Source organism: Periplaneta americana, chromosome 12, assembly GCF_040183065.1.
Source record: "Periplaneta americana isolate PAMFEO1 chromosome 12, P.americana_PAMFEO1_priV1, whole genome shotgun sequence".
Classification (NCBI taxonomy): Eukaryota; Metazoa; Arthropoda; class Insecta; order Blattodea; family Blattidae; genus Periplaneta; species Periplaneta americana.
The window spans coordinates 40,501,911-40,529,257 of NC_091128.1; the positions used below are offsets into that span (position 1 = coordinate 40,501,911).

The 27,347-nt window shown below is 34.8% G+C and overlaps 1 protein-coding gene and 1 long non-coding RNA gene across 5 annotated transcripts in view; one reads left to right on the forward strand and one right to left on the reverse strand.

Moving 5' to 3' along the window:
- LOC138710327 (natterin-3) overlaps positions 1 to 10,292 on the forward strand; it is a 39,756-nt gene extending 29,464 nt beyond the window's left edge. For 3 of the 4 annotated variants that reach the window (XM_069841139.1, XM_069841138.1, XM_069841136.1), the window contains one exon: positions 10,114 to 10,292. In XM_069841139.1, the coding sequence (XP_069697240.1) occupies positions 10,114 to 10,200 (87 nt within the window). In that variant the 3' untranslated portion in view covers positions 10,201 to 10,292. Of the gene's footprint in view, positions 1 to 9,522; positions 9,573 to 10,113 lie in introns of all 4 variants that reach the window. The other variant, XM_069841137.1, reaches the window with a different exon arrangement.
- LOC138710031 (uncharacterized) overlaps positions 1 to 27,347 on the reverse strand; it is a 415,724-nt gene that overhangs the window by 242,535 nt on the left and 145,842 nt on the right. The window lies entirely within an intron of this gene.

A 27,347-nucleotide genomic window follows, 5' to 3' on the forward strand; every position in this document is an offset into this window, starting at 1 on the left:
AGGCTATTTTTCATAGCTTTCGATTGTTGTCCAAGGCCCCTTATGGACGAAGTCATTTGTTTTTTATTTCATTACGCCGCCTTAGATGGCATTGTTATTGTAATTTTGAAACTCATTTATCTCATTAAATATCAATTCTATCAAAAATTTTCATAGAATACAAGGTATCGGAAATTATTTTTAAAGAAACTTTTGTTATGTAATATTTTTCGCGAAAATTAATAATAAGGGAGATATTTCGATTTATTTAATTCAAGCCCCCTTATAACCCTCCTTTTAAATAAAATATTTTGAATGCCATATAGCCTAAATTCTAAGTTACAACGAACTTAATTTAAATTCCAATTTTCATATAAATCGGTTCAGCCATTATCGCGTGAAAAGGTGGCAAACATCCAGACAGACAGACAGACAGACAGACAGACAGACATACATACAAACAAAAATAAAAAAAAGCGTTTTTCGGTTTCAGGGCGGTTAATTATATATGTTAGGACCAATTATTTTTGGAAAATCGAAAATTACCAGAAAAATTTCGGCTACAGATTTATTATTAGTATAGATAATATTAATTTATAATATAAGAGAGTAAAATTAGATTTTATGCGCGAGTAGAAAGTTTAGCGTCTGAGGGTGATAATTTCCACGAGCGCATAGAATCTGTTTACTCTCGTGTGCTATACAATATTTTATCCATTACTGGTATCTACATTTCATTTTTGGTATCTAAATTCAATTTTAAATTCTACGTCTTTTCTTTGCAATGTGTTGTTTATGAAAAAGCTATAAATGAACAAATGCATGGATGTTATTATTGCTAATGTGTTGGTTGTAATGGAAAGAAATGTAATTCAGTCCTGTGAATTACAAACTTTAATTCACTGCTGTGAAAAAGCCACTGTTTAGGTTGCTAAGGACGGTGAAATAAAGACCAGTTTAGATAGTAGTTATGGATAAAAGACAATTAATTAATGTCTTATCCAAGTGCAAAGAAAAGGCCCCACCTGATAATCTGTTTTCCGACTTTGCTCAATGTACAGTTTCCCTAGAAAAGAATGAGACACTGCGCATGATCGGAGACCAGAGCACTGATACACAAGATAATGAATATTGAGTTACTTAAATTCAGGCTATTTGGTTTGTTACTAGCATCGTTTCGAAATTCACTTCAAAAACTGCAAAAAATATGGTAATATGACGTAAATAATAGATAAATATATACATAAATGTGTAGTTAAATCGACAATGGACTAAATCGACACTCCGCACAGAAAAGAAAGCTTTCATGTCGTTTCAATAGCTCAGACGGTAAGACTTCTGCGTGTTGTGTAAGGAGTGCGAGTTCGATTCTTAGTCTACACAACGATTTTTTGTCTAAATAACGTTGAAATAGAGTTTTACAAAGTCCTGAGATTAAGTGTTAATGACCGCAAACAATACAAAATTACAAATTATAATATTCCAAACGTTAATCTAATAAATGCATTTACACAATTTATACACACAATGAATGAAATTAAAAAAAAAATCCTAAGCCACACAGACAAACTTTTCCAAAGGTTTAGAGTCCTTAGGTCTATGCCATTTGTTGAGTAATTATTACAATAATTTATTAATAGCTTTCCCATATGTGTAAGAAATCCACTCGCACAAAAAAATTGTTAAAAGTGTGGCTTTGGTTTATTTCATTCTCACCCCTTCAGTTGATTTTAACTATTTTATCTACGTGTTTTCAATAGTGTTAGTTTAATGTGCATTCAATTTTATTCATGTTATCAATGAATGAAAAAGCACTGTTGCAGTTATTGACTAGTTACATATATTGATACTAATTATTAAATGCATCTGTTAAATAACGAGTTGCAGTATCTTTTGCAAAATCTTAAATATTTAAGTTGTCAATAATATTTTTCATTTTATTGTGTTGCAGGATAGTATAATGTGATAATATAAGAAGAAAAAACTAACATTAGTATTATGCACCCGTATTTTACCAAATCTGACACTAAATTTATATTATTTATATCGCTAAAGAACATAACAGAATATAAATGATAACTTGAACATTATTTATATTGCTAAATAACAATAACAGCATATAAATAATAACTTGAATGTTATTTATAACGCAAAAGAAATATAACAGAACATAAATAACTTGAATATTATTTATATCGCTAAGGAACGATAGCAGAATACAAATAATAACTTGAATATCATTTAATATTGCTAAAGAACGGCAACAGAATATAAACGATAACTTAAATATTATTTATATCGCTAAAGAACGATAACAGAATATAAATGTTCATTTGAATATTATTTATATCACTATATAGGCCTATATTGTTTTAAAGATTTGCTACTCCTAATCATTACCCACGCCATTTAAATTTTGTAAATTTAAAAGGGCAAATTGTATGCTATTCTATAATCCTTTCTATCGTCATGACTTACGCCCTTTAAAAAAATTAAATTCACAGTTTATTCACACATTACTTTGAAAACCTTGTAATAATATTCTTACGATAAGAAAGCAATTTCCGTTCTCTTGGTTACGATTAACGCCTAGTTGTTTGGCACATTATGACGGATCCAGGATTGTATTGAACGCATTCCCATTCAAGATTAACAATCCCATAATTCCGCCACAATCGGCTCGCGGATAGATATTAAATTACTCGTATTACCCTTACGAGGATTTAGTTTAACTGCGTCGAATGATTGGACATTGATGTCCCTACCATTAGGTCCTTCCAAGCCATATAACTTACCAAAGTGACCGTCCTATCTATCTCCATGCCTGCGTCAAAGCAATAATGTGTTTTGTACAGTTTGATAGCTCGGTACAGAGACTTTCAGTTATTTCTTAATTTGGTGTTCGACCGGTTCACAACTTCTGCTCCTTCCAACCTGACTCTTTAGTATGTACGTAATAAGTAAATCAGCCTATACTTCGGTACACTATTTCTAGATTCTTAAATGCTAACACATTTTTCTTTTGCATTTATTTATGTAAATTATATTGTTACATGTATCGTTTAATATCTACTGGTGTCGTCTCTTTATGGCAAGTTGCTGTGTACCAGATATTTTTCCTAATTGTTAGTCTACTTGATTAGGCTATTAATTTATGTAAATTATACCTAGATCTATATTGTTTATGTATTATTATAGATTTTTTTATTTATTACGCCTAGAAAAAACTTATTTCACTTTATTGAGTTGTCATTTGCAGGCTAGAGTAGGCCTACTTATAATTTTATTAACAGTTTCTTCTTTCAGAACGACACGGATTTTCATTTCATGTTACACTAACATACTCTAAAGCAGCCGTGGCGAAAATGTGACTCACGAGCACATTGTGATTCGCAATGATAGCTATGCATTTCTCTTGCTTCCTTCCACCCCCAACCCCCACCCTTTCACTCACTGGAGTCAAACTCCGTTCCATTTGTATTTGTCTCTGACTTGCGAGTGGCGTATCGTCGCAATGTCTCTCTCGAAACCATGTATCTCCACAAAAACGAAAGTTTCAAGTAGGATGGGAGGATGCATTTTTTTGCTGCCAATATGATGAGAATATTAAATGTATGATTTGTTCACAAGCATTACGAGGAAACGGTTGTATAACATAAAACGGCATTATACTACATTAAAAGGTTAAGTGTTGTTATTGTTGTTATTATTATTATTATTATTATTATTATTATTATTATTATTATTATTATTATATCTGTACGTCGATTCTTTTCAGCAGATGTACGAATACTGCGGTTAGATCTTCAATTTAAACTCACAGATTTACAATGTGATGTTACATGAAAGCTAGATGTAAGGACTTGACAAATGTTGAACTTTCAAATCTTTGCCAAAAATAAATATCCGAAGCTTCGTTCTTTCGCTTGCTCTTTTGAAGCCATGTTCACTAGAACTTACGTTTGTGAAAAATTATTTTCAATAATGAAATAGTAAAAACCAAATTTAGATCACGACTGACACACAAGTACCTTCGTGATCAACTACGACTGGCAATAAGTAACATAATTCCTGATTTTGAAACTCTGTCGCAGAGACATTCTGAAGACAGTTAATTTTAGGTTGTGATAATGTTCATTTATTGTTCATTTCTTTCTTCGTTACACGTACTAAACATTAGTTTGTAGCCTTGTACAGTATAAAATTATATACAAGGAAAATGAAAATCCGTTAATAAGTCAGACAGTTGCTTCACTTCTCCTTCGGGTATCCGCCTCCCTCCATAGGTGCTATGCACGTTGCAGGTTACACAGTGGCTCGGCGCACGATCACATTTTCGCCACAGCTGCTCTAAGGTCATCCCTCATCAGATCCATTCATTCCTCTTACTACTACCCTCTAGTCCTTAGTTGCGCATTATTACACAAACAAGCATAACCGTTTTATCTCGCGACATGCGTAACATTGCTCATATTTAAAATAGACGACAAACGGTTTATCTAGGCACTCTACAGCTCTTTGTCGAAATTATGAATAAATACTGAAGATGTAAGCAAGCTATATAAGTAGGCCTACACTACTTAAGAAAGTAAGTTCATTAACACAAATACAAATCTATACTAATAATAAATCTGTAACCAAAATTTTTCTGGTAATTTTCGATTTTCCAAAAATAATTGCTGTTAACATGTATAATTAACCATCCTGAAACCGAAAATCGCTTTTTTGACATTTTTGTTTGTATGTCTGTCTGTCTGGATGTTTGTTACCTTTTCACGCGATAATGGCTGAACCCATTTATATGAAAATTGGAATATAAATTAAGTTCGTTGTAACTTAGATTTTAGGCTATATGGCATTCAAAATACTTTATTTAAAAGGGAGGTTATAAGGGGGCCTGAATTAAATAAATCAAAATATCTCGCTTATTATTGATTTTCATGAAAAATGTTACATAACAAAAGTTTCTTTAAAAATAATTTCCGATAAGTTTTATTCTACACAAAATGTTGATAGGACTGATATTTAATGAGATAAATGAGTTTTAAAATTACAATAACAACGCCATCTAAGGTGCTGTACTGAAATAAAAACAAATGACTTCGTCTATAAGGGGCCTTGGACAACAACAATCGAACGATATTAAACATAGCCTACAGAGAATGTTTCTATTTTTGTATGAAGTAATATGGGAAGCTAATTAATTGTTTAATTATTATTTCACCATTGGAAAGTATAGTTTCTCTAGATGGACATAATTCTACAGTGTTATTACAGTAACTTCTGAAACATATAGCAAGTAATATAAAGTATACACATTAAAACTAAATGATATGTCAATCTTCATTAAACTATGGTTGCATGTAATAACAATTAAGAAACATGTTAAAGGAATTGTCATGGCACCAAATGATTGCTCTCTGGACCAAAGTGACCGCATTTTAATTATTTGAATACAATTTAAATTAAGTAACATATTAAACGATTTATCCTTCTATCAAACACGAATGTTCCCTGGATCAAACATCCTATTTTAATTATGTAATTACTTTATATTTATTTCTAACAGGTGCCGCGGAGCGCACGGGTACGGCTAGTTAATAATAAAATTGGTTAGTTATCTATTAGGTAGGCCTAAATAAAATAGCAAGTAGATATGGCATTCACTTGTTTTTTTTGTCAGCCTTTTTATATTCTTTCACGTAAATGTTTGTTTATAAATCACACGCGCAAGTAACTTCCCTTAACAATTGTAATCACATTATATTTTTATTTCCATTTCGTCCACTGAACTGTTCTTTAATAATAATGAACTCTTTAATGCCAACAACCGCTGTTTGGACACTCTTTCTTACCGCCAGCATGCGCACATGCCTTTCCATGTTAATCTCTTTTTAAAGACGACGTACCAGGGTTCTGAGGCGACGAGGTGAAAGTGTGCCTTTCAGCATTTCAAGCGAAGTGCAGATGTAGTAGGCTTATCAGATGTGTTTGAATGATTACTGCAGCTTCTGTGTTACTAATGTACATAGCCTAGCTTGAAAGATCATTCAACCCTAGCCAGCCACTGTGTACGCAACATGCAATGTATGAGTGCGAGGTAACGGTCTTGGATTCGAAACCCGCTTAGGACATTCACGTTGTCCGTAATATCGTATTGCAATATTTCTAGCTAATGGTGAATATTCAGGGACATCATTTTATTTTACTAAAATTTCTAATATTAACCTGGCTATACCTTTGGATCAACGGTTGAGAACCGGAAACACCGTTTGCTACCCCCTTCCACGACTGGAGTTCGATGATACTGGCGTAAAATACAAACAAATCACTTTACTAAGTATAGGAGGGAAGAAAATTAGTTCATCCATTTACGTAAACTAGGAAATATCACGCTTTGAGTTTTATAATTTTCGTTAGGTTTTTGTTTAATCAAAATACAGTACAGTATTAACAATTACTGTTTTTACTCACGAACTGAGCTATCCATTCGGACGTATTCATTATGCAGTGTCTACAGCACATTAGCGTACACTATAGAGGATGAAGTTAAATTGAAAAATAATCATAATATGGATATTTAAACACATTTTTGAAAATGGTGGCTGTTCATTTCGATACAGGCTTCAATTCTAATGTGTGTAAATTCAATTACCAGTTTCGTCCTTCGTACCAGTAACTCATGTTGAAATAATTCTGCACCTACTCCATAAAAGAGTAGGCCTACCTTACGTACTGTAAATTCAATCTTCACTTCTACCCGATCCGAAATGATAAATTTGTTGTCCGTCCAAGTGGTTATGTCGCAGGGTCGTAGAAAGGGGGGGAAATCACGTGACAGTTAATTACTTAACGAGGCCCTTTTATTTAAGTTATTTTAAACAGTTGTATAATATTACGTAGACGTCCAATTCCTAACAGAAATTAATGTTCTCAGAAAAGAGCTAAGACAGCCCAGCCACTAGCATTTACAAAGTGGCAAATAGAAGCAGGTGGGGAAAACCGGAGTGCGACGTAGGCAAATGGACGACAGTACCTGTGCGAAAATGATGCAATATTGAAAGCTCTTTCGTCACTGGAACACGCGAACATATTTTTGGAACGTACTGTTTACTATGACCGTAAGGCTACTATGATTATATATATGCGGTCTTGGATCTGTGTGGAGGACGGTTGAACTTCATTAGTAGAAGGGGTGGGAGTGAAGTACATTCAAAAACTCAGGTACATTAAAAATTGAAGTAAAAATAAAATGATGTCCCTGTACTATTCTTTCTATTCCTGCTCTTCTTTCGGAGACCTCTGAGTCGAGCGCTAGCTCAATGTTGTTGCATGCAGGCGGCCTCGTTGCGATCTTCGGCTACGCTGTGATGGACAAACCGGGCATTGTGGAGGCACTCCGTTCTCTTTATCATTCTACCAACACTCTCCACCTCTCCATTATTTCATCTGTCATCTGGAATAGTAAACATAGTCTTGGGAGTAGTATGGGTTCCCGAGACCTTGGGGGCTCTGTACTCTGCAGCTCATCAGGCTACTCATCTCAGAATGGGACCTAACTCTGTTATGGCTGACGCAGAATGGCATCGCATCCACGAATGTTACCCAGGCCATCTGTCGGACTTGAACAATAATTGCATATGGAGGTATAGGACGCACAATTGACCAAAGCAAGCCCAGATGCAAGGACGGGTCCAGGTCTCCAAAATTCCAATTTAAGCCAAGCCGTACTGACCTTTTGTCACGAAAATCATACCAAAAGTGCGTCTCTGTCCAGGACGTTTGGGAGAAGATGTAAACAGACGAAGCTGCAGTACAGGTGAAAAGAAGGAAGGGATTACAGGCGTTATACTCTTCAACGTCCAAGCGCCCGATGAAATATGAATTTTAAATATCGGTATAACTTGTAACAAAACTTCATCAGTATCTTGGCATTACTTCAGAGAATACAGACCCTGATGTTCCAAAGCAGAACAGGCCTATAGTGTAATACAGGTGCCCGTCTCAAAGCTACTAATATCTTCATTTACGTCAGTAAATGGGATCGTAACATTTTTAAAGGGATTACTGAAGATGCAAAGTTTCTCTATTACGTCCGGCATTAGGCCTATATCGGCGTAAAGCTCTATCTTTCCGAGATATTGCGACAATATGTAAGTAAATGCATGTTTTAAATGAACAGGAACACAATTGTTCGCTCTGTTCCTAAACTGGAAAGTCAAATAATGTTAAGTGAAGATTTTTTCATCAATGGAAAAGTAAAGGTTTGGGAGTTGTTTTCTATTCTCACTGGAAGAAAGGGAATTCGTGGATCTCAACCAAAAAGGGACTTTCGAGCAGTCAGTGGACGCAAGCCATTAAGATGAACTGTAATACAATATCTGTACTTACTCCCCTGGTAGAACTCTTGACTCAACCCGTTGCAGAAGATGCGACGAGCAAGAAACGCTTCCTCACGTCTTGGGTCTCTGCCATCATGGAGAATTGCTCCGAATCAACAGACATAATACGGTTCGTTCTCTCATCGTAGCTTCAATCCGTCAGAATGCTTGCTATGAGGTTTATGAGGAGGTTGGTTGCGTCTCTTCTGATGGCTCCACTAGACGTGCTGATATCATTATAATTGATCGGCAGAAGGATAAGGGTGTCATTCTTGATCCCACAATCCGTTTCGAGATGCATGTGCAACAGCCGCAAGAGGTGTGTCGTGAAAAACAAGTCATCTATGAGCCTTGTTGTCAGCATCTCGGAGCACAATACCACATCACACATTGGACAGTTTTTGGACTCATGTTCGGTGCCCGTGGCACGATCCCACGAGAAACTTTAAATCAATTTAAACAATTTAAAATTTCTGATGCAACGATTGATGCCATAGGATCTCATGTGTTAAAATCATCCTTAGCTATAATTACAGTAGTAATCATTTTTACCCAACAAACTTTTATTGTAAATGATTTTCTATGTTTTCGTATCATTTATTTTAATGTTTTCTTTTTCCTTTCAAATTGTCACACAATTGGTTTTAATGATTATTCTTTATGAATTGATTAGTAGGCTGATTTATTCGAACCCTTATTTAGGGCAGCTTTTTTTTTGTAAACAATTATTATTATTATTATTATTATTATTATTATTATTGTTATTATTATTATTATTATTATTATTATTATTATTATTATGAAGGATAATTGTGAAATAGCTACTATTTCAGCCCAAGGTTAAAAGCTAAAGTTCGAACATTACAGAATTCTACAACGTCCTGACAACTCTAAATGGATTTTTAAATGACTCTTTAATTCTCTTCGTATCGGAAGTCGTAAACGAGAAAACAACAAAATGGAGTTCCTCAAATTTGAATGTTATAGTCCTATTAGCCTACTTACTTTTTTGCCTTAAATAAATTTCATTCTATTGCGAATACAATACTATTTGTATTATTTGGATGAACATCATTTTTAACAAAGTGTTAGTGGTTTTAAGAGTCTTGACTTCTTGACTTTTGAATAAGCAATCCTAAAGATCATGGTTTGACTTTCCCAGGTCTGCACCGGGAATGAGTCCAACCAGCCTGGATGGCGCAAGCGGTAGAGGTACGACATGTCTTTATCACTTTGCCTGAAGGGTTGTGGGTTCGAGTCCCGCCTCGGGCATGGGTACGTACTTGTTTAAGGAAAATCAGAAGAACAGAAACAAGATAAACAGGAAAAAAAACAGTCCTTGTCTAATGCTTACTGTGCCGCTTATATTATGTCGAAGTCCGACAGGTGGCATGGGTGGCATTCGTGAATCCGATGCTGATCGGTGGGCCATCCTACCTCAACTCTGATAGAGTCAGGTCCTGTCCTCGAATAAATAGCCTGATAAGCCCCGAGGTCCGGAAAACTCCCTTCTGCATCAGCATCGGAAACTCGTACTACCTCAAAGACTTTACCCCAGTCTATTTTTAACAATTACTGATGATAGGTGAAATCAGGGAGAAATGGAAAGTGTTGATGGAATGAGAGAAGGAACCGGCAGTATCCCGAACATTATTCTGTCCTTGTGTTGACCCGACTTGTGTGCTCATTGGGATTCTACCTAGCATATCAGATGAAATGGCTGCAGTAACTACATAACTGATCTGTGTTCCAGGTGCATCCCAGCCACAAAGTCTGCTACATCCCGTACGCCGGGCAGGAGCTGTCCTTCCAGTCTTACGAAGTACTCGTCTCAAAGTAGCTGCAATACATTGTTCCTGTTCCCATTGCTTTTTCTAGATACCTCAATAAAAACCTGTTGTAAAATCTGTAATAAAGAATATAATTAATTAATTTACAAACATTCAATTATCTTGGAGCAACAGTAATAAAAATAAATGACACTCTGGAGGAAATTAAGCGCAGAAAAAAAAATTGAAAATGCCTGTTATTATTCGATTGAGAAGCTTTTTTCATCCAGTCTGCTGTCAAAAAAGCTGAAGTTAGAATTTATAAAAACAGTTATATTACCGGTTGTTCTGTATGGTTGTGAAACTTGGACTCTCCCTTTGGGAGAGGAACAGAGGTTAAGGATGTTTGAGAATAACGTGCTTAGGAATATATTTGTGACTAACAGGGATGAAGTTACAGGAGAATGGAGAAAGTTACACAACACAGAACTGTACGCATTGTATTCTTCACCTGACATAATTAGGAACACTAAATCCAGACGTTTGAGATGGGCAGGACATGTAGCACGTATGGTCGAATCTAGAAATGCATATAGAGTGTTAGTTTGGAGGTCGGAGGGAAAAATACCTTTGGGGAGACCGAGACGTAGATGGGATGATATTATTAAAATGGATTTGAGGAAGGTGGGATGTGATGGTAGGAACTGGATTAATTTTGCTCAGGATAGGGGCCGATGTCAGGCTTATGTGAGGGTGGCAATGAACTACCGGGTTCTCTAAAAGGCGTAAGTAAGTAAATTACTATTGAATTTATTTGTCCGAATGAACGTTAATTTTTAAAGCTACCCCGCTAGTGATTGTGGCGGAGGACCCATTGTGTTGGAGTGTGATCCTTTGCAGTTTCCTGTTACTTTATGCACAGAATATAGCTCACAAGATGTAGTAGTTGTTTAATCAACTGTCCGAAGACAAGTTTGAACGTCATAAGTGACACTAACAATGAATCACTCATGAGGCACCCAAGCCAGGAGATAATGACGTAGGGTGGCCAGTTCCTTTCCCCTCCATTGTATACATCGTCGACTATCTAGGCCTGCATAATACACTAATCAGACTTCAGATGTATAAAAACAATAGTTCTTCCTCTGACACATATCGTCAAGTGAGATATACTGCTTGATAATAGAGGTACATATCAGCCAGAACCTCAATCAGAGGTAATAAGATGTAGGATGTTACAAATTAGTTTTTGGCACCTGAAAAGGAGTTATGGTATGGTATGGTATTGCTCACAAGGTTAAGATCTAGACACGATATACTTACGAAATCCACATCATTTTTAAAATGGTTATTCAATCCTGTATTAATTGCAAGGTTATCTAGCATCGGTGATATTAATAATACTGAACAAATTCAATAAGTGCATAGCTGCATATTTCTACGTAGAAGTACGTGGGAGTGATGCAATCACCTGTCGACAGATGCACATCTTTACTATTCTGCATATCTTTACGTAGAACTAAGAGTGGGTGCGATCGTCTGTCGATATGTGCATAGATTTAATATGCTGCATATTATAGCAAGTAATTACGTGCAAGTAATGTAAGAAATTAAATAAGGAAAATGCAAAGAAACAAGGAGGAGACAAGGAATACAACGAGAACAAAGGGAAGGCAAGAAGAACAAGGGGACCACTAAGAGAAGAAAGCGAACATTAGGACAAGCAGAACAAGGGGAACACAAAGAGAACAGAGAAAATACAAGGAGAACAGAAGAAAGACAAGGAGGACAATAGAAAACAATGGAGAACATTGCCAAGATTAGGAAACCAGTGGTTAATAGAATGAGAACAAGGAGAATGCAAGAATAACATTAGGAATACAAGGGGAATAGCAGAAGAACAATGGGAAGACAAGGAGAACAGGGGATTGCAAGGAGAGCAAGGGGAATATAAGGAGGACAATGGAAAGACAATGGAGAACAGAGGGTAATAAAAGGAGAACGAGGAGAATGTAAGAATAGTATTGGGAATACAAGGAGAATAAAGGGAACACAAGGAGAGTAAGAGAAGAGATGAATAATGGAAAGAGAAGGAGAACAAGGGAAGACAAGAAGAACAATGGAAGGACAAGGAGAACACTGGGAAGGCAAGGAGAGCAGAGAGTAATAGAAGGAGAACAAGTAGAATGTAAGGATGATAACATTGGGAATACAAGAAGAAGTAGTGGAATAATTACCAGGAGAACAATGGGAAGGCAAGAAGAAGATGGATCTACAAGAACAACAAGAGGAAGACAAGGAGGACAAGGGGTATACAAAGAGAACCCAGGGAATACAATAAGAGAAAGGGAGGGGGTTGCTTTATGTGACGGTAAATTGAGAAATTGAGACGGTGTCGGGTGGAATTCCTCGGTAGCTTCATCGGTAGAGCGTTGGTGCGCTGAGCCAAAGATTCTGGGATCGATACCCGGCCCCGGAACAATTTTTTGCTTTGAAATAATTCAAGTCTACTTTACAAGGAGCTTCACCTGAAAGCTACATTTGCAAAATATTGTTAATGTTATTTACCAATTGTTATCCCACTGTTTAAGAAAGGAAATGAAGGAGACTGCAACAACTAGGCCTACAGGGGAATCAGTTTGCTGAATTCATGCTACAAGATATATGCAAAAATTTTGAGAAATAGAATTAATAATATAATGGAAACATTTCTCTTGGAACAACAACATGGGTTCAGAAAAGACAGGTCTTGTTGTGACTGTATTTTTACAATAATGCAACTGCTTGAGAAAAGAAAGGAATATAATTTGCCAATATTTATAGGATTTATAGGTTATGTTAAAGCCTTTGATAAAGTAAAAAGAAATATAATATGGAATGTAATGAACCTACGAGGCTTTCCAAGTCACATAATAAGAGCAATTCAAAGCCTGTACGCTGGAACAATGATAAAAATAAAAAATGGAAACAGACAGTCAACTACCAATATAGAGATAAATCAAGGTGTGAGACAAGGATGCCCTTCAGCACCCGCTCTGTTTAACCTTTATATTGACGATGTCATAAGGAAATGGCAATATATTTTATCAGAAAATTTAGAGTTGATAATAGAAAATTGCATACACTCCTCTTTGCAGATGATCAGGCAGTGATAGCAACTGACGAGGACAGCTTGCAGAGAGCCATTTTTGAATTAGAAAGAGTTGCTGCTGAATATAACCTACACATATCGCCAAGTAAAACCAAAGTAATGGCGTTCCATGGGAAGAATATAGTAAGAGCCAAAATAGTAGTGAATAACCTTTTAATAGAACAGGTAACTGATTTTAACTATTTAGGGGTCTTCCTAGGAAATGATAGGACAAGGGATATTAACAGAAAATTAAACCTGTTCCATCATATTTGTGGTACAATTAAGAGAACACTAGGAAGGAAAACCAGAAGAGAAACTCTACTCAGTTCTATAAAGTTTTAGCTTCACCTGTATTGTTGTATGGCTCGGAATGCTGGACCCTTAATAAAAGCATGATAAGAAGAGTGGAAGCAGCAGAAATGAGATTTCTTCGATATGTAGCAGGATATACTCTTTCAGACAGGAAAAGGAATGAAGATATCCGCAAAGAACTACAAATAGTCGGCATAGTAACAAAAATAGAAGAATATAGAAGTAACACGTCAGCAGAATGAATGAAGAAAGGCTGCCCCGTATGATCCTAAATTATAAGCCTCAAGGTCACAGAAGTCGAGGACGACCAACCAAAAGATGGAGTGATCAACTATACTTTGGAGCCGGAACAGAGCAGTAACGATCTAATCCATGAAGGAGATGATGATGATGATGATGATGATGATGATGATGATGATGTTATTTATTTATCTGTGAGTAAAGGCAAGCTTGTATTAACTTTCTATGGCCTACTTACGCATGTATTGTGCACGCGTCTGATTCGCATCCATGCACAACTGAATAACATTTTTTTTTTTTAATATATTGGACCCTTCCACGGATTCTAATAGACCTTAACTCTTCCAAATAGGATAGGAGTAAGTTAGTCTATATGCGGACTGCACTTATGTCTGGAATGGACCCGTGGATAATGTCATTTCATCGGATATGACATACCGTTAAGCATTTTCATGGCAATTTCTGTTCCATAATATTCTTTAATTTTCCTATTAGTGTAGATCAAATATAGACATCACATGTCAAAAACATTCATTTACTCACGATCTACTCATCATGAAGACAATAACATTTATTTATACAGACAACTTCAGAAAATTCAGTTCTTTTCTATGTATGTAATTCATAACTTAATAATGTATTCTCATTTCATTTAGCTATCAGGCTATTCAAAATAATAAAAAAGATCAATTTCATATGAGGTTTTCTGGGCTTCTTTCACCTGTGTGTAAGTATGCTGTCTTCTGATATTATGGAATTATGTTCTTTCCATTCCAATATTCTTTTGATAATCCATGCTTCTATTCAGTGATTCCGCTTGCTTCTAAAATCGTAGTTTTTAATATCGATGAGATCATACCACAAGGGCGTATCAACAAATGCAGCGTTAAGGAAATATTTTAATGGAATATACAGGGTGTTTCCGAGGTGGTGTTACAAACTTTCAGGGATGATGGCGAAGGGCACATGTATCAATTTGAGATAAGGAACCCTGGTCCGGAAATGACCGAGTCGAAAGTTACAAGCAAAAATAGTTGTGTGGAAATAGAATAATTTTATTCCTCTGTACATCTTATTTATATGTATTTATTTGTACATCTGACACATACTGTATTCATCTGACGTTGTTTACGTTGTCTACTTACAGTATTCCATTCAGTGCGCTGTCTGAGGGGTGGGGACAGGAAAATACACTAAAGCAAAGCAGATAGCGTAATGTGTAACGGACATGGTCGGTCCTGATATGCAAGTCTGTAGACAGAAGTGTATGTGTACAAGTTGCAGTGTCCAGTCGATCAGTCCTAGTGCAGACCTGATTTTCAAATACGGATGAGCCAATGGGAACAGTAGACAAGCTCACAGATTGTATCGGACAAGTACCCACGTAGGAGACATCCGGCCCATACCATCTTTCCACGACTGTTCCAAAGGTTAAGGGAAGGAGGGCACGTGGTGCCAAACTACAATTCCATTTCCACACAACTATTTTTGCTTGTAACTTTCAACTCAGTCATTTCCGGACCAGGGCTCCTTATCTCAAATTGATACATGTGCCCTTCGCCATCATCCCTGAAAGTTTGTAACACCACCTCGGAAGCAATCGTTTGAGAATTGCAATGTGCATGGGGAAAAATCAAAGAAAGTACCATGTTATGTAGACAAGGACAGAAAAAAGTATTCTTTATTTAAATGTCTCTAATGTAAGCTTGCAGTTTTGTTGATACACCCTTCGGACATGGTGCCCTCGATATGATCAAGCTTGGTTTTCCTGGCTATTTTTCTTAGGGTATATATTTCGGTCGTTTCCATAGTTACATTTTAATCATATTTTTCAAATAGAAATGATTAAAATCGATGCGTAGCGTCAAAACAGGTACAAGACAGTCCCATAAGTGATAACGCTGGAGAGCCTGAGAAACTTATGATTTGTCATATCTGCCTTCACAAGCTTGATGATCTGGATTTCTGCTCAGGATATCTATTCTACAGATTTTTGTTTATAATGTATCTTGGAAGATACATTAGATATCAAACCTGGGATTCTTCCAGGTGAAGTCATCAAGGGAGTGATCTGAGGTATGCTCTGATAACCAAGTTTTCGTTTTTAGCTTGATATTGCTGGAGACAGCTTCGTTGCAACGTGAACAAGGAACTGTATCTGTGTTGTCCAGGCCTTGTCACTCAATACAGAAATGCAAGTGATGGATGGTACTAATCCAGCGACTTGGTCTGTTTGCGCGGTGGAGCCTTGTACAAATATTCTTCTTCAGTCTGCTTTTAAAAGAAAAGAGGGGAGACGGATCCCTCGCATGGAATATTAGTAATAAGTGGCTGACGTCATAAAGCCTGGTTTACATCGCGTTTCTATCGCCCCACAGTTTAGGTGCCGAGAGGTTGTTGTACCAGACGAATTGTGCACGTTTGCTTTGTTCCAGTTTGAGAATGTTCGGCTGAGCAGAGCAGAGCAGAGAGAATGAATGAGTGGCCGAGTAGTTCAACGATTAAATTACTGATTACTGAATGTCCGACTGGCAGACTGAGCAACTCGGTGAATGACTGGATCACTGACTGACTTACTAATTGAATGATTACCTAACTGATTAATTAAATGACTGAATGGTTGATTGGTTAGGCCTACATGAATGAATACTGAATAAATGATCGATTTACTTATTAAATGACTAATTTACCGATTGTTTAAATGACTGATTGATTGACAATATGAGTTATTACTTTATTGAATGACTGACTGACTGACTGACTGACTGATAAGCTGTTTAAAAGAATGTTTGACTAACTGATTGACTTATTAAATGGCTAACTGACTAACGGGTTGATTGATGAAATGACTGAATGATTAAATGACTGATTTGTACTCGTAGATTAAATAACTGAATAACCGACTGACTAGTTGATCGATTGCTTAAATTACTGAATGACTGACTGATTAAATGACTGATTTGTAGATTAAATAACTGAATAACCGACTGACTAGTTGATCGACTGCTTATATTACTGAATGACTGACTGATTTGAGGGAGGTGGGATATGATGATAGAGACTGGATTAATCTTGCACAGGATAGGGACCGCTGGCGGGCTTATGTGAGGGCGGCAATGAACCTTCGGGTTCCTTAAAAGCCATTTGTAAGTAAGTAAGTAAGTATGACTGACTGATTAAATGACTGATTTGTAGATTAAATAACTGAATAACCGACTAATTAGTTGATCGGTTGCTTAAACTACTGAATGACTGATTGATTAAATGACTGATTTGTAGATTAAATAACTGAATAACCGACTGACTAGTTGATCTATTGCTTAAATTACTGAATGACTGACTGATTAAATGACTGATTTGTAGATTAAATAACTGAATAACCGACTGACTAGTTGATCGATTGCTTAAATTACTAAATGACTGACTGATTAAATGACTGATTTGTAGATTATATAACTGAATAACCGACTGACTAGTTGATCGATTGCTTAAATTACTGAATGACCGACTGATTAAATGACTGAATTGTAGATTAAATAACTGAATAACCGACTGACTAGTTGATCGATTGCTTAAATTACTGAATGACCGACTGATTAAATGACTGATTTGTAGATTAAATAACTGAATAACCGACTGACTAGTTGATCGATTGCTTAAATTACTGAATGACCGACTGAGTAAATGACTGATTTGTAGATTAAATAACTGAATAAGCGACTGACTAGTTGATCGATTGCTTAAATTACTGAATGACCGACTGATTAAATGACTGAATTGTAGATTAAATAACTGAATAACCGACTGACTAGTTGATCGATCGCTTTAATTACTGAATGACTGACTGATTAAATGACTGATTTGTAGATTAAATAACTGAATAACCGTCTGACTAGTTGATCGATTGCTTAAATTACTGAATGACTGACTGATTAAATGACTGATTTGTAGATTAAATAACTGAATAACCGACTTACTAGTTGATCGATTGCTTAAATTACTAAATGACTGACTGATTAAATGACTGATTTGTAGATTAAATAACTGAATAACCGACTGACTAGTTGATCGATTGCTTAAATTACTGAATGACCGACTGATTAAATGACTGAATTGTAGATTAAATAACTGAATAACCAACTGACTAGTTGATCGATTGTTTAAATTACTGAATGACTGACTGATTGATTGATTGATTGATTAATTATGTAACTGATTTATTGAATAATTAAGTGTCTAGCTGATTGATTTACAGTTTAAATGACTGCATGATTTAGTAAATAACTATGAGGTTGATTTATTAAATGACTGACTGATGAAATAACTAATTCAGTAAATGACTGGATGACACACTGACTAGTGGATCGATTGATTAAACTCCTGATTAACTAACTGGCTGATTCACTGATTAAATGGCTAACTGACTGACTTACTGGTAATATGACTAATGCACTGATTAAATTACTGATTGACTGACTGGTTTATTCTCTGATCAAATGACTAACTGATTAAATGACTGATCCATTGATTAAATTATTGACTGAATGATCAAATTACTGATTAACTGATTGACTGACAGACTAAATTATCATCGATTTATTAAATTACTGATTGACTGTTTCATTGCCCAAATGATGACTGACTAGCTGATTAATTGACTGATTAAATGACTGAATAACCGATTAACTATCTGATCGATATAAAAATTAATGGTTGATTAACTAATTGAATTACTTATATATAAAATAATTAAGTGACTGATTGACGAAATGACTGACAACTGACTAACTTGAATATATGAATGACTAATTTGATTAAATGGTTAATTGATTAAATGTCCAACTAATTCCTTGACTAACCATCGAGTGACTAAATGACCAAATGATTGAGTTATTGATAAGAGTAAAGAGTCAGCAAGGAAGCATTTGAATGAAATAAATAAAATTCATACAATACAATATAAAGAACTTGGAATATTATAACAAATGAAACCAGTCCATGTCCAAGAATGAAGATATTTCATGTATTAAAATCAAGGATTATAGCTATAAAATAGACGATTCAAATTCTATTGCAAATTGTTTTAGCAACTTTTATACAGAGTGATTCAGAAGGAATAGTACAGCCGTATTTCCACACCTACTGAAAAGTGAAAACATGTTTAGGATTATATTAACTATGTTTTACTGAGAAAATTTCATACTACCATCTCCTTAAACATGTAGTATTCCTCCTTAATTACCTACCCTGTATAAATATATAATTGACAACTTTAATATCGAAGAAGACTGTGCAGAACAGTTATGCTGTAATATTAGTTACTTAACAGATATATTTAATATTGAATTTCCAGGTATCGAAGTTATTTCCAATGTACAGAAAAATAAATTATGTATGTTTTAAAACATACAAACTATAAAGAAAACCACGGGATAATGTGAGACACTAATTAAAGTCCTGAAAGCCTGTTGTGAAATAATTCCATGTATATTACTGTATTACAATTGTTTGAAATCCAATAATATAGTTTTAGAGAATTTTGAATTTGTTGTTTAGTCAACTGCCCGTAGACAGGTTTGAACCTCATAAGTAACACCAATAACGCATCACTCATGAGGCAACTAGGCCAGGAGATAATAGGATGGTTAGCCAGTTCCTTTCCCCCTCCAATGCATACATCGCCGATTAACTACAAATTTCACTAATCAGAGTTCATTTTGAATTTAGGAATTAAAAATCAACAGAGAATGCAGAATTCAGCTTTAAGTTCGTAGATCAAGTACTGAACCTCTTAAATTCGAAACTAGGCAGGCCTACATGTTCGAGAAATATTTTTTATTATGCAGAAAGGATTTGACTGTGTAGATCAGTGGTCGGCATTTCGTGACTCACGAGTCAATCAATTAATACGCAAGCACAGCGGAGGAGTAAGACATGATATCCCTCCCCTTAGTATCACTTGTTCATACAATGTTAGGCCCTCCCGCTCCTATCTTAACCTTTGCTGTGTATTCCAGGCTGCATTTTATATGACATAATATTTGCCAACCACTGGTGTAGATCATACTACATTGAAAAGAAAATTAAAGTTTCTTCTAGCGTTCCAGTTGAAGTGACTATCCAATTCCAAATCGTGCTTATCGATTCTTTATTTAATCTAAAATTAAAGGAAAACTGAGCACTATTATATGTGTTCTAAACAAACTTGATTACAGAAGTTTTATCGACAAGTGCTGGTTTACTTGCATTAAACCAATCATTCATTAGACTTAACGTTGTACTTACTAGAGGTGTTTGTAAAGTGATCATATTGTTTACTTGAGTTAATCACACTTGTATCATCTGCAAATAATATTACTTGGAATAAAATATTAATGGTGAAAGAAGAATCAGTCATTAATAGCTATATAAACTCTATATCTCTATATAAATTAGAAAAAATGATGGACGTAAAATGGATCCCTGGAGAACTTCACGTTTATAATTATAATAAATATTATCATTATTATTACTATTATTATTACTATTATTATTGTTATTATTTATTCTTATGCTTATTATTCATCCTTATAAATTATACAAGCTGCCGACTCTTGTATAAAACGTTCCAAGAATGTTTGTCTTCGCACTGTGTTTTCCACTTAATTCTAGTCATTTTGCTTTAGTTTCAGCAACTAAATGAGGTTCACATCATTAATTTACAATTTTACAAAATTTACTATATAACTTTTACATTCCAATCTGATTGACACGTAATTGAAACTGTACCGCCTAAATGCAGACACCCTGTACAATTGTACATATTTTAGCTAATTCACAATACAATTTATTTTAACATATATTCAACAGTGTTTGTTGAGAATGTTATTATAAAATATATTATTCTTTAATTCTGAATGTCAAATTACAATTTTTTTAATTTATTGTTAAGTTGTAACCATTTTAGGACAATTGTTTCATATCCATTCTCAAATACTTCCTGCGACATATTATGTTATTGAGGTTAAAATAAGTGCATACACGTCTCTTTAGCTTGCAATTAAAAATAAAGGAATGTTAAACTGAAAACATACAATGTAAACACAAAACATGTGAAGTGCGAAAAATTACAGCAGTATGTTAATAGACTGGGAAAAAATTCTAAAACAAACAGCCCATGAGAGCGTGTGTCGTAGGAGGCAGAAGACGCTGATTCTGGGATAATGCTACCACTAACGAAGGATCAACGATAATGGAAGACTAATATTTCGCTTTAAAATATCAGTAATTTTTTTTATCATGTAGCCATGTGCAAATCCCGCATATGCTCTCTCACTGCCAAGCTTGGATGTTATGCATAATGTTATCCAAAAGTCAGAATACCTTTAACATCTATCGAAATTTGTTGAAAAAAAATATTTGAAACAGAAGCACCATTTTATTCATAAAAGAATGTGATTAATTTAATTAAAGGCAATTAACGTAACGTTTAAGTAGTTCATGGAATTGCTTGTTGAACACCTGTCAGGTTGCGCAACTTCGGCTTAACCCATGACATTGTAACTATGCTGTTGTAAAATTGACAATTAATATGTAATATATTTATTATTATTATTATTATTATTATTATTATTATTATCGGTTTTCACTATCATCATTGCTATCTCTGTTTTTCTTTCTTTTTTTTCTTGTATTAGTTGATGAAAGCTCTATAGTGTTCTTTCGACCTTGCTGACCCTCTATAGGGCTTTAATTTAATTTGTATTATTTTCATCAGCGTTTGTATTTCTTTTTTGTATTTATATGTGCTATCTAGTAGGATGGAAGGGAATGCCTTATGGCCTTAATCCTGTTAGATTAAATAAATAAATAAATAGATAGATAAATAAATAAATAAATAAATAAATAAATAAATAAATAAATAAATAAATAAATAAATAAATAAATAAATAAATAAATAAATAAATGTACATCTTGATTACAAACTTTTAACACTTCGTATCACTTGGGAATTTAGTTATGATGACAACTTTCAGGTGTTGTCATAACTAAATTCTTAAGCAATATTTTAATAAAATAGCAATTCTTTAACACAATCCTACCTTCATTCTTATCCTTGTGTTGTTTCTGATTAATTTTATGTCTTGTTATTTTATTTGTACTGAACAGGTATTATAACTGAACTACACCCGAGCACGAGCTTTTGCGCCTTTGTGTGTAAAAAATTATAAGTAGGCCTACCTATATGTCATCTGAATAATCAGAAGGAAATAAATTATCATTATTATTATTAATACTATTATTATTATTATTATTATTATTATTATTATTATTATTATTATTATTATTTAACAGCCGCCATTTAAGGCTATGTACAGGAATAAGAAGTCCTGCGAAATAATTTCGATTTTCTGAGTTATTATGAGCAGAAGGAAAACGAAAAAACGATCACCATTTTCAGGTAATCCAACAGCTAGAAATTCACTGGATTCAGGTCGGGTGATCATGAAGGCCATACATTAGAAAAAAGCACTTCTTGATGCAATTTCCACAAGTATCTATCAGTTCTTTTATCGATTGGGGAGACATTATAAACCACTGTAGTATTTACATTGTGTCCTAGTCATTTTGGCCTGTCAGAGAATTAGTATCGGCAAGTTTTCACATCTGCTTCCGCAGGTCAGAATATTCAGAGCTCTACATCTCTCACAAATTATGTATAGCATTGATAAAACACTGAATAGGCCTACGGAAATTCGTGCCGGTATATAAAAAACTAGACTATTCGCACATAAAAATGCAGATGAATTATATTATATTATATTATATATATATACATATATATACATACAGTACATACTACACACCATCTATTGTTGTTTAGTCAACCGTCTGAAGACAGGACCGAACCTCAGAAGTGACACCAACAAGGCACCACTTACGAGGCAACTAGGCTAGAAGATAATGGGATAGGGTGGCCAGCTCCTTACCCCCTCCATTGCTTACATCGGCCATTACCTACATATTACACTAATCAAACTTCTGATGCATACAAACATTGTTCTTCCTCTGACACATATCATCAAGTGAGATGTACTACCTGATAGTAGATGTACATATCACCCCAGATCATTTATAGATTGCTCATTCCTATGTTAAAATCGGCAGGACTTTGAAGAAAACAACTGCCAGGATCGCCACCCGTCCGCCGTAAACGAACACGAGATGGCAATACAGTCGCTAATGGAATTCAAATGGGAGTTATGACGTGACTCCTTATGTAACAACTAGATGGCAGCATAATAAACCTGACAAAAGTTGTTACCGTTAAAGCCTATTACGCCGAGCAATCTGGATATGATCTAGGATATCACCCAGAACCTCAATCAGAGGCACACAACATATACAGCATTCTATATTTGTATATTAGGTTTATGCATACTTCCGACATATATTTTTAGTAGGTTATTTTACGACGCTGTATCAACATCTCAGAAGCGTCTGAATGATATGAACATGATAATGCCTGTGAAATAAGTCCGTGGTCTAGCACCGAAAGTTACCCAGCATTTGCTCATATTGGATTGAGGGAAAACCCCGGAAAAAAACCTCAAGCAGGTAACATGCTCCGACCGGGAATCGAACCCGGGTCATCTGGTTTCGCGACCAGACGCGCTAGCCGTTACTCCACAGGTGTGGACGACATATTTTTCTGTTTGAGTTTAATAGAGGAGCAAAGGCAACAGAGACGGCTCGAAACATACGTTCCATGTACAGGGAGATAGCCATTGGAGAAAGCACTGCCAGAAAATGGTTCTGTCATTTCAACCCATAATACCCAGTTCAAAAATTAGTGTTCATCCACAGAAGATGATGTTATGCGTCTGGTGGGATAAAGAAGGCGTTTTGTACTACGATCTGCTTCCCAGGAATGTAACCATAATTGGTAACATTTATTGCATTGAGGCCGTAGCTGAAGAAAAACAACCGGGGAAACTGCTTCAAGTGCAGCTGTAACACGATGATGCACGCCCGTACTTTGCTGACATGACGAAAGCAGCTATCCAGAAGCTTGGTTGGGAAGTGATTGTACATTCCTCATATTCTCCCGATCTTGCGCCCTCAGATTACCGTCTTTTCCGTTGTCTAACACTCTTCTAGGCAACGAAGATGCTTTACAAATTTAACTTGACGATTTGTTTAACTCCAATCTAGCAAATTTCTTCAGATACTGAATCGAAATACTACCTCAGCGTTGGCAAAGACATATATATATATATATATATATATATATATATATATACAGAGTTAGTTAAAAGTCCCGCACAACCTAAATAACTTTTGAAGCATGTGGTTCAGTGACATGAAACTTGGTATGTGGCGATAACCATATACTAAGAACTCAATAATGGTATTACCGAGTTTTTTCCACTTCCGGTTTAACCGGAAGTAACTCCAACTCTCTTATTTTAAATGGAACACTCAATATATATTTTTTTTCTTTTTGAATAAAGCTGATTAAGAGCTTTTCAAAAATTACCTACACTTGATACTTCTGTACAAATTCAGTGTTGCTAGCTAAAAATGGAAGTGGTGCAAGATATTCCTAAAGCCTGGTTAAATCATTCCTTATATGGCTTCTATGATCGAGTGACACATTGTAAAGCAGCTGAGGGCTACGAATTTGAACACATAATTTAAAAAGTGAGCTAGCTTTGTTTTGTTTTTATTAAGGAAGGAGTATTTTATTATTTTAATATTCGATACACTTTTCTGTTTCCTTGATTTAGTAACACTGAATTTGTACAGAAGTATCAAGTGTGGGTACTTTTTGAAAAGCTCTTAATGAGTACTATTCACAAATAAAATAATATATTAGGTGTTCCATTTAAAATAAGATAGTGGGAGTTACTTCAGGTTAAACCGGAAGTAGAAAAAGCTTGGTAATACCATTATCGAGTTCTTAGTATATGGTTATCCCCACACACCAAGTTTCATGTCACTGAACCACATGCTTCAAAATGTATTTAGGTGGTGCGGGACTTTTAACTAACCCTATGTATATATATATATATATATATATATATATATATATATATAGGCTATATAAAGTAATGTAAGAGAATACATTATTACTGATTAATTTCTGTTTTTCTATTAATTTAAAATAAAAACTTTTTGACACAGCGAAAGAACACTAAGAACTTTAGCATCAATCCAATATAAGAATTTCTACATTAGAGTATTACCTCTTTGCTTCCTTACTTTTCGTGAAATACATAGGCCTATACAGAGTTATTCAAAATAATTTTTGTCACTCTTTAGTATCTATCAAGCCAAATTTGAAGTTCCTGGAAACTTTTAAAAATATGATTTACAGACAAATAAAATTACAATATTATCGAGCGAGGTGGCTCAGTAGTTTAAGCAGACAAAGTTCGTTTCCCGACAGACAAGTGAAGATTTATCTTTCTTGTCTTGGGACTGGATATGCTTCCCTTGTCTAATATCTATCCTATTTTTCTTCCGTGATCAAGTTGTCCTGTTACTTGCAGATGTGTACTCCTGGTAAAATTCTAAACAGAAGTGTTTATTAGAAATGTCAAGCAGTGCAAGACTTTGAAATCATTACTGCCACTACCATAGTAATAACTAAATCGAAATAGGCCTTCTTACTTATATAGAGATGAAAGAAAGATTACTATGCTCGAGAATTACTCCACAATTTAATTTATTCGAAGATTAATTTAGCGTTTTTGTGTTTAATTAGGTCTAATTAAATAAATATACAATGCATTCAATTTAGAAGGGAACCTCACAATATAGCATAACTACAGCAGGTCTATATGTATATTTTGTTTGTAATAGTAATAGTCTATATATTCCTGCGTGTCATATGTACTTATACGCTATAATTAGTAACCAAGCAACAATGAATTGTTTTGTAAATACGACGAAAAGCTTGCAGTTGGACACGGTCGTATTGTTTGTCTGTAACCATTGTGAGTGTGATTTAACCATGAGGTCGAGTCTCGTCTCTGCATCCTCTGAAAACTGGGGTCTGGTGTGACAAAGCCTATCAAAACGACAATCTTTGAAATAACATTGAATACTGAGGCCTACCAAGCAGTCCATAGCCTTGCTGGAAGTGGATGAACGTTACTTTTGGATACAGCAAGACTGTGCGACCTATCATACAGCGACGCTGAGGGCATATTTTGGCTACAGATTCATATCTACAAGACTATAGCCTCTAAGATCTCCTGATCTTACTTTTTGTGGGGACAATTAAATAAAATTGTGTACAAAAACAATCCACACATCTTGTAAGAGCTGAAGCTGAACATCACTGCTAAAATCCATAGTAAAGGCCTAGACATCGGAGTAGGTACGCCAAACAGTAAGGTTGCTAGGAAATGGTGACACGTGTGGACAAATGTATTGACACAGAATGCCATCATTTGCAGCATATGCTGAAGCTGTCTATTATGGCGACCCATCTTTTAAATTTAACGTTCTGTGTGTATGTTAATAACAACTGAATTTTTGGGATTGAATTTTCAGTAAATTATTATTTGTGCAAACGGACTGAAATACGCCTACACTTTTATATTTCATATAAATAGGCTATTTGTTGAATAGAATGACGTTTAATTGGAAAAGCCTATTAAGAAAATAAGTCTACGTTCAATGGATTAGAGAAGTGTTTCTCAAATTATGGGGTTCAGCAAGCAAAAACTAGGGATTCTGTAAGTCCTAAATGGTATTTAAATTTTATTTTGTACTTAGAGGATACTACAAAGTTACACGAAAATGACGAAAACATGAATCAATGATGATGATGACGACGACGATAATAATAATAATAATAATAATAATAATAATAATAATAATAATAATAATAATAATAATAATAACAACAACATAATGATACGAATACACCACTAACAATATGAATAACAATTACTATTGTCATTATTATTATTATTATTATTATTATTATTATTATTAATATGATTATTGTTATTATTATTATTATTATTATTATTATTAACTTAAACATCTGAAACGGAAAATAATATTTATCATATATCACTTTCATCACTGGATTTTTTTTGTGTATGTGTCCACCGAAACAAAATCTCGAAACAGACCAAATGAGTCATCTAGAATCAAACTGCACTTTATTAAAAAATCTGATTTGTCAGAAAAGACGAAAAACAAGTGCAGTTAGATTTCAAACGGTGAGTTTAATAATAAAGTTAAGGCAGATAAATTGCAGTCTGACTCAAAACGAGCAGTTTATCACATTCTCTGCACAATTTTGCACTAAATCATGCCTTAATCCCATAGGCCTATTTCATAATTTGCAGAACATGCAGTTTGATTCTAGACGATCCAAATGCAGACGCAGGAATGACGCTACAACTTTCAGGCATAAAATGGATCTGGATGCATGAGAAAGAAACATTCATTCCACTGAAGATAATTACCTACTGAGATACTAGCTTTCACATGTTTGTCAATTATTGAATACTAATAAAATTACAATAG